Raw genomic sequence first — 9,126 nt, 5'->3', positions numbered from 1 at the left:
TTTCATTGGTTGCTGATGGATGTGGCAGTGTCACCCTCCCCCACCCCACCGACATGTTCATCTGGAGGCAGCTAGGCTAGCCCATTTATTGCGTCCCTTCTCTCAGAGTGACCATTGACCTGATATACTAGCTCATCCCCTTCTCCTTCCTTCACTAGAGGCAGGGAAATCTGGAGCTCCATCGCCTTCACTGGGAGGGAAGCAAGCAGTCAGCAAGGCCTCTCCAGGTAAAGTAGTAGATCTTGTCTCAGATGTATATATGTATGTAGGTTGGCTAACTCTCGTAGATGGATGTCTGGGGCCTGAATTTCTAGCCTTAGCTGCACCTTCAGCTTTCGTTGCACCGGGATCATTAAACCGTGTTTTCTTTCGTAACTATATATGGTGGAATCCGGCCGTGAGGTTGTTTTGGTAATAATATTTTAAAAAATGTGTCCTGTTTTCAGGGTGTTTTGCTCCAAGTATGCAGAACAGTAGCGTCTTTATTTGGTCGCAGCTGATCTACCATAATCCTGTTTTCAGGAGTGAAAAAAAGATATATGTATTGATGTCACTTCTCTAGTTAGCTGCCTCGGTAATTATATGTACATGCGAGCAGTTTTTAACATGCTCCTCTTACTTTCTCTTATCACATGGAAGGTAAGGCAAATGTTTTATGTCTCAACATGGTCCGCGGACATGATGTCGGAGGAAAGCCATCCAAATTTATTCACAAATTAATCTTGTTGGAAGCGGAGAGAGTAATATGGGATCATGCATGCGGTGTGATTTGTGGTGTGATGTCGGGTTGAGACGAGAGAGAGAGAGAAGAGGGGGCCACATGGATGTTTTTGGTTGGTCAAATGGATGTCCGGACTTTAGCAAAGCCCTCAACGTTCGTTTCTAGGATACCGGAATCCATACGTCCTGACTGATAAGCCGATATATGCAGGCCCCATTGAATGGCAAAAGTTATCCGGACACTGTGGTCCGGACATATAGTGAAGGTTTGATGGTCCACTTTAGAGATGCCTAAGAGTATATAATAGATTTGAGCCGTTCATTTCATTAAGTAGTGTGTCTGAGTAATTCTTATTTTCTTACCTTCCATGTGAAACAAGGATGTAAGAGGGACTATGTTAAAATTAGCCACATACATAATGGGTTGCTCTTGTTTCCAGGTTAATTACACACATTGACTTCAAATGGAACGCAAAGCTAATAGTGCGCGAGTTGACCTAGAGCAAATGTTACTCGATGAAACAACGGAGCCCATGGCCCTGCCTTTATCACTTTTGGAATACATCACAGATGATTTCTCTGGTGATCGGGAGATTGGAAGAGGTGGGTTTGCTGTGGTTTACAAGGTATACATTCCAATCTTAATCACCCTTGATTCAAAACCTCAAACTGGTGCTATGCTAACACATGCTACGGAAGCAGGGAACCATTGGTGATTGGGCGGTCGTCGTGAAGAGGCTGTCCAATGCTTTTATGGATGATAAAGAATTTCACCGAGAGGTTCAATGTCTGATGCGGGTAAAGCACAAAAATGTAGTTAGATTTCTGGGATATTGTGCGGACAGACAAGGAAGTATGGAAGCATACAATGGTAAACTTGTCATGGCAGATGTCCACCAACGATTGCTTTGCTTCGAATATATACCTAAAGGGAGTCTTGATAAGTATATCATCGGTAATACATGCAGCCTCTAACTTTTCTCTCTATCTACTCCATATGCTCCATATACTAGAAAATTTTCTAATGTATTTATAACATCTAGACATCAAGTGTCTCAATTTATAAACCATATCCCATTTTATAGATGCATATCGTGGGTGGAGAACATGCTATAAAATAATTAAAGGGATATGTGAGGGGCTGCAGTTCCTTCATGAGAATCATATCATTCACTTGGATCTGAAACCTGCCAATATACTGCTCGACGATAGCATGACACCGAAAATTACTGATTTTGGACTCTCCAGATGCTTTGATGAAAATCAGAGCCGGGATATTACCAAAACTATATTAGGAACAATGTAAGCTAGCAAACTCCTCTTGTAAGTTCAGTCTTTTTTCCACTCTACGATTTGCATCCCACTCTCTTTGTGCACTAACCGGTCAGATTTTTTTTTCCTATTTTCAAACAGGGGGTATTTGGCACCAGGATTTCGTGAAGGGGGTGTAATCACACCCAGCGCCGACTTGTATAGTCTTGGTGTTATTATCATAGAAATACTGACCGGGCAGAAGGGCTATCAAGCTACTGAGCAAGTAAGAACAATATAGAACTTTTCGACAATGATAAAAAAAATCAATTTCCTTTTTGGCCAATAAGGATGTACCTTAAAATAGTTGTTACACTTTTATTTTGCATATTGTCATTACATTTATTTTGAAATGTTGCATAATATCATTTCTGGAAGAACACCTAGTAGTGGAAAGCACAATTTGGCTACTACAGAATCAGCACAATAGATTGTTTTTGAGAGAATTTTCGCTCTTAGTTTTGATGCTTCATTTCCGAAAGTGCAAGTGTGCAAGTGTGTGTGTGTGTGTTACTGATCCATTTGATAGACCATAACTTGCCGCTGGAACTTTATAGGTACTTGAAAGTTGGAGTGATAGATTGGAGAGATCACAACAAGACACACTAAGCAAGCAAATCCGAGTATGCTACGAGATAGCTTTAGAGTGTGTAGACTTCAATCCAAAGAAGAGACCAAGTGCACAAGATATAATGGACAGGCTTCATGAATTGGAGAGTATCGAGGTATGTTCAAAATTTTAGAGTTCATGTATTTCTACGTATGATTCCGAGTTGCTAAAGATACCACTCGGATCCTTACATTGGAACCATTTGAGTTGTTAGAATATGGGATTTAGTCGCACATCCCTGTTTCGACAATATAACCTTTTTCTACATACATCTGGTTCATAATACATAGCTCTAGATTTTTTTCTCAATCAAACAATTTTTTTAAGTTTGACCATCAATAAATAATTAGCAAAAGAACACCAAATTAATATTATTATATCTTATATGAGAAATATTGTTGAACATTTTATCAGTTTTGTATGAAAAAACATAATCACAAAAAAATTGCACATCAACAAAATCTGCAATTTGTACTATTGTACTACATAGCTTAGCCTACAACGAGAAAATACTAGAGCTCAAGAAGTTAATGAGTGCCCCAGCCTGCCCAAAAAATGATTTGGTCAGCCGTTAGCAGAAATCATGTGATGGGTGTTCAACAAAAGTCAGTAAAAGGAAGAAAAATAACGTTTTCAGACACAAGAATGAGGGCCATTAATAATTCTACTAGCAAAAATGAAATTTTATAGGAGTGGTTCTAAGAAAAACAATACTGTATATCTCTAATAGAGTAATACTCCATCCATTTCCTAAACATAAGTTTTTTTAGATATTTCAGTATGGATTACATACGGAGCAAAATAAGTGAATCTACACTCTAAAATAGGTCTATATACATTTGTATGTGGTCTATATTGAAATCTCTAAAATGGCTTATAGTATTTAGGAATGGACAAAATACTATTTGTCAACATACAATATACAGTACTATGACCTTTTTAGTGATCTGAAAGGTCTTATAGTAGGAGTATTAGTTTGCAGAGTGAGCATTTAAGAAGACTAACGCGTTGCTTGCTCCACACCTGTCTGTGGCCAGGCGGCGAAAGCTGTCTCTTGTACCTCAGGGACAATGGAATCCAAGGGGAATAAGAGCAACGCCAATCACCCAACAGTGTTTGTCTTAGCACCCGCCGCGTGGAGAGACGCGCTATTGCATGTGAACCGGACGGTCGTCATGCCGCAGCCGGCAGTGGGTCCTGCGGCGTATGGACTGGTGCAGGCCGACGAGGGCTTCGATAAGGCATGGCGCTCTGAAGCGCACTACTTGTCCCAGTGCCAGGAGGGGCTCACCAACGACAAACGCTACAAAGTGTACTGCCCCCCCAAGCTCAGGTACTATCTCGCCGCAGGACCTTATTCCGAGGGACAAGATACAGATGGGTGGCACACGAATCGGAGAACCCAACATTCATGTTCATGGCCAGCGAGCCGTTGGAGGACCCTCTGGTGGTGACGGTGGAGAAGCACGACGAGCCCATTCCAGTGGCGTCTCCACACGTGCCCCGGACCAACTTCGCCAAGTTGGCGCCGTCCAAAAATTTAAAAACCTTGGCTCTATTCTCCTTTCATACTGGGCAAACAATCGCATAAAAGGCAAAATCTAAGTTATGAAGCCCCGGCGCGTCCTCCCTGTGCAGCCGCGTTTGCATGTACGGCGGGCTCGCGCCGCTATACTTCTGCGTGTGTCATGCAATGCATGCGCATGGTAGTGATTCGTTTGAGATGTGTTTTATTGAGTTTTTGAGAATTCATGTAATTGTGCACGTGTCTATCTTTGTAGTGAGCGAGAGAATAATTATGCAATGGTAGTTTCTAGATAGAGTCTTTATATATAATTGCGATAGCGTGAGTTGGTCTCAGTGGTGCAGCTATAGAGAGTGGAGGGCAATTCCTCACTCCGGTCTTCCGTGGGCTTGTTTCAACTGTAGATGATTCGGGTATTGAGGGTCAACGTGCTGGCAGATATATTCATGTACACACTCCCTAGCTCGTGACGGAGTGGGAAAAAGTTATGAAGCGCCAGGCAGGTCTTCCTTAGGACCCTTGTACTCTGAAGGGTGAGAGCCTATTGGTGGTTCATCTTGGATTACCACTCCTATCATGCTGAATGCATCATGATTGACATCGAGGTGTGCCCCTAGAATTTCAGTCCTTTTGGTGGAATGAGATTTACCTCATCAAGTTGATCACTCTTTAAAGCTATCAAAAATTATTATAAGATACTACACTGAATTTTACAATTGCGGTAGGTTCCTTTTTGTCAAGTTGAGGCTTTCTACGGTGTGGTACAACTAACATATCGTTTCCCAGTGTTTCTTGGTTTTCTTGCGGGAGGGCTTATCATTCTGTTTACTTGGCAGGCATCTCATTACCCTGCAAGAAAATGTAAAATATTAAATGTGGCATAGCTAATGGAGGCATCACATTATGGATTTTACTAAGAAAGAATGCCCACTGTGATAAATCGATGCACCTTTAATTATTATTTTCTTGATGGTCGGTACATAATCCGGATGTGGAAAATATTCAAGGCTTGATATATTTATGTACCCATCAATGGTTAGGTCTGTTAGGACATGAAAAAACCAACTGCAGGTATCTCATTTAAGTTTATGCTCTGTGTGATCATGAGAGATGTTTTTTTTTTTTGCTGGAATCATGGGGAATGATATGCCCTCGAGTCCAACACAACCTTCAAAAGTAAGTGGTTTAAGCTTGGGAAGCTTTGTGGCTGAAACCGGCTTGGGAGCGAGACACTGGCATAATTCTGGAGGAACATAGACTTGATACTGATAGGAGGTTGCAGAGCTTGCTGAACTTCTTTGTTCTGGATGATTCCTCCATCCCCAAAACCCAGTCTCAACTCGTAAATATATTTCTTATTCTTCAGTTCAGCTTATGTTGCATCATCCTTACTTAGTTGGACAGCGTTAGCTGTATCGAATTGTCCAAGAAACTGGTCCAGATTCTTTCTTAACCTAACAAAGAATGGGTAAAGGACAGAGCATAGACGCCCAGCACAATATCGTAATCTATGTGATTCGAATTTCTGCAAACTGATCATCTTACCAAAGTCACTAGGCAAGCTTTCTAGCTTGCATTTCTTGGCATACAAAATCTTGAGGACTAGGCTCGGTAAGTAACTAAGATTAAAAATCCTAGTACTCATACTTAAAAGGCCGTATGCATTCCTAGTTGGTGCAGAGGCCGGAGAAGTGAAATTCTCCCCCCACTAAAAGACTTTGTATTTGGCTCTATCAGGTTCCTCAATACCAATTCCTTATTTTTCCTGCTTACCAAAGACCCAATCTGGTCCCCCGCGTCGCCCCCCGCTAGGGCCGCTCGGGCGGAAACCCTAACCCCTGCCGCCGGTAACATCCATCCACATCCTACCCTCCGCTACCGCTGGAGGAGGTCGCCGGGCGAAGCCCGGGTGGCTGACGGCGGCGGCGGAGTCCCTCTTCCCTCCCGCACCGGATCTGGTGAGGCGGGTCACCCAGGGCACCTGGGCGTTTTCTTCCCCGATCTACGTCGCGGCGGCGTGGCTGTTCGTCTCTGGTGACGGCGTAAGGTGGCGGCGGCGGAGCTGCGGGGCTTCGTGGAAGGTCTGGTGGCACCAGTCGCTCGGTGGGCTCGGAGGGTCATGGCGGCCTTGGTCGCGGTGGCCGGCGGCTCGGCCTGTCGGCGGCAGCGGAACATGGCCGGTGGCAGCGGCGATGTTCTGTCTGGATCCTGGGGCGGCGGCCCTGGAAGGTGGCGGCGGGTGAAGCTCAGGCTTCTCGCGGCGGCATGGCGTGGTGCAATCCCTGTCCAAGGCGGACCTGTGTCAGCGATCTCGTGGTTTTTTCAAGGTTCAAGCAAGATTTGTTCTTCTTTGAAATTTGGTTTGTTCAGATCTTTTTTTTAGAAATGGAGGAGGACCCCCGGCCTCTGCATCTGGACGATGCATGCAGCCACTTTATTAATTATTCACACAAGACCTTATAAAGTCATACAACAGTAAGACTGAAGCCACCGTCTAGACAACAAAAGTGTCGCTACTCCTATACAATTGATGAAGGGATGCTGATAGTCTGGGTCTAATACCAAATAGACCTCGCAGCCAAACCTAACATCTAAGACCTGAGGTCCCAACCAGGACGCCTGCCGGATATGGGCACCCACCAGTCCGGCGTGCTCCTCAACCAGGACGCCTGCCTGGTATGAGGCCGCCGCAGCCACCTGCCACCAATCCATCTTCAGAGCTGTACTGCTGCATGAACGTTGCCCAGTCTAGCTGCCGCCGACGCCACCACGACGCCAGATAGCGTCAACCTCCTGCGTGAGTCCATCATCGCACATCAGACGCCTAATCTACAGAGCGCCATGCCATCGAGATCTGACACCATCAATGCCATGGTTTGTTCAGATCTACAATAGCTTTCTGAAATTTCCGTCGGTTTTTCTTCTTGGAAAACTGGTTTGTTCAGAGCTAAAATAGAATTAGGACCCAGAAGAAGAAGAAAAATGAAGCTGTACTTAGAAGAAAGCAAGTTTGAAGCTCACCTTGATCGGTGCTTTTGTTGGCTTGTCCTTTCTTGGCGCGCGAGAACACCCAGGTGAGGTGCGATGATATCATCATAATTTAATCTTTTTCATGCTAGATGCTCCTTGTTATTTTAAATTATTTTGGGTTTTTATCAGTTTTGCCATCGGTTGTACTACACTACTCAGTTTGGCCACTAAAAAGTTTCACTGCTCAATAACATGGAATACAAGAATAGGCTGTGCAATCGCAATGCATTGATCGGTGCACCAGGCACTCTCAGTCCGCGTAGGAGTAGGCCACCATCTCCAGAGAGGGGGACGCCGTGAGGTTGAGCCCAAGGGTCATCGTGCCGCGGATGTAACGGAGGATCCGCTTCACGAGAGTCCAATGGGAGTTATGAGGGGTGTGCACGTGGAGGCACACCTACTGAACATCATATTGTAGATCCGGTCGGATGAGAGTCAGATACTGAAGAGAACCGACAATAGACCGGTAGAAGGGAGCATCCGACGCTGGCGAGCCCTCAAGAGCAGAAACCTTGGCCTTCGTGTCAACAGGAGTGGCAACAGGATGACAGTTGAGCATGCCAGCACGCTCAAGGAGCTCGTGCGCATGCTTCTGCTGATGAAGGAAGAAGCCATCCGGTCGCTGAACAACCTCAATGCCAAGAAAGTAATGTAGAGCACCCAAGTCCTTGATGGCAAACTCGTCACGCAGCCGGAGAGTAATCTGCTGAAGAAGGGCTGCGGAGGAGGCCGTCAGGATAATGTCATCGACGTAGAGGAGTAAATATGCAGTCGTGTCGCCCTGGAGACAAACAAACGGTGAGGCATCCGAGCGAGTGACACTGAAGCCCAGTGTCTGAAGAAACCCGGCGATCCGCTGGTACCAGGCGCGGGGTGCTTGCTTGAGCCCGTAGAGAGACCGGGACAGCAAACACACGTGGCCAGGAAGAGACGCGTCGACGAAACCGGTGGGCTGCTCACAATACACCTGCTCCTCAAGATGACCGTTGAGGAAGGCGTTGGAGACATCCATCTGATGAACGGGCCAGCCTCGAGACACCGCAAGCTGGAGGACGGTGCGGATCGTGCCCGGTTTAACAACCGGGGCAAACGTCTCAGTGAAGTCAACTCCAGCGCGCTATCGAAAACCACGAACCACCCAGCGAGCCTTGTAGCGCTCAAGTGTACCATCCGAGCGGGTCTTGTTGCGAAAGACCCACTTGCCGGTGATGACATTGGCGCAAGGATGCCGGGGAACCAGTGTCCAGGTGCGGTTCCGCTGGAGAGCGTCGAGCTCTTCCTGCATCGCGGCAAGCTAGCAAGGATTACGAAGGGCTGCGCGAGCGAACGCAGGAAGAGGGGACGGCTCCGCGGTGGAGGCGGCGAGGAGGTACTCGTCGCTCGAGTACCGCAAAGTCGGACGGTGAATACCAGCTCGAGCCCGTGTGACAGGGTGAGACGGCAACGCCGGAATGTCCGGCGAGGCGGCCGGCGAAGCAAACAATGGTTGCAGTTTGAAACAATCACAAAAAAAGTTGGTACTCCTGAACCCCAAACACTGTATTTAAAAAAGTGCAGTATGCCGGCTTCAGGCTCTCAGAGCACCCAAAGTACCAGCACCAACATGTAGAAATCTGCCCCCTGCAACCTGCTTCAGCAAACTAGCTAGTGGAAATCCTAATTCATGATGCTGACTGTTCCCTGTTGCATACCTTAAATTTTATGTTGTTTCCAAATGTTCTCTTCAGCAAAGTGCAGTAAGAGTCATGCTCTGCTGGTAAGAGAAAGCAGACGACGCTACTCCAATAACCACAGAAATGGGAGAAAACGACAGTTTGATTCCTTTCAATACTCATCAAATGCTTGCTTGACAAGGCAAAACCGGATGCCACCAATTTGGCTGGTAATGCCACCTCAAATCAGCATGATCAGCAAGAGGCACATAATCCCA

At 46.0% G+C, this 9,126-nt stretch overlaps 1 protein-coding gene across 1 annotated transcript; it reads left to right on the top strand.

The window, feature by feature from the left end:
- The first annotated feature begins 1,184 nt into the window (after window positions 1–1,184).
- LOC119358514 (cysteine-rich receptor-like protein kinase 27) lies at window positions 1,185–7,851 on the top strand. The gene is made up of 8 exons (XM_037625019.1): window positions 1,185–1,346; window positions 1,423–1,675; window positions 1,806–2,022; window positions 2,134–2,257; window positions 2,589–2,756; window positions 3,679–3,974; window positions 6,914–7,040; window positions 7,615–7,851. The coding sequence occupies exons 1-8, from the start codon at window positions 1,185–1,187 to the stop codon at window positions 7,849–7,851; spliced, it is 1,584 nt and encodes a 527-aa protein (XP_037480916.1).
- Window positions 7,852–9,126: the final 1,275 nt, after the last annotated feature.

This window comes from Triticum dicoccoides, chromosome 2A (assembly GCF_002162155.2).
Source record: "Triticum dicoccoides isolate Atlit2015 ecotype Zavitan chromosome 2A, WEW_v2.0, whole genome shotgun sequence".
Lineage (NCBI taxonomy): Eukaryota > Viridiplantae > Streptophyta > Magnoliopsida > Poales > Poaceae > Triticum > Triticum dicoccoides.
Note: the sequence above shows the minus strand (reverse complement) of the source record. Positions and strands in the feature narration are given on the sequence as shown.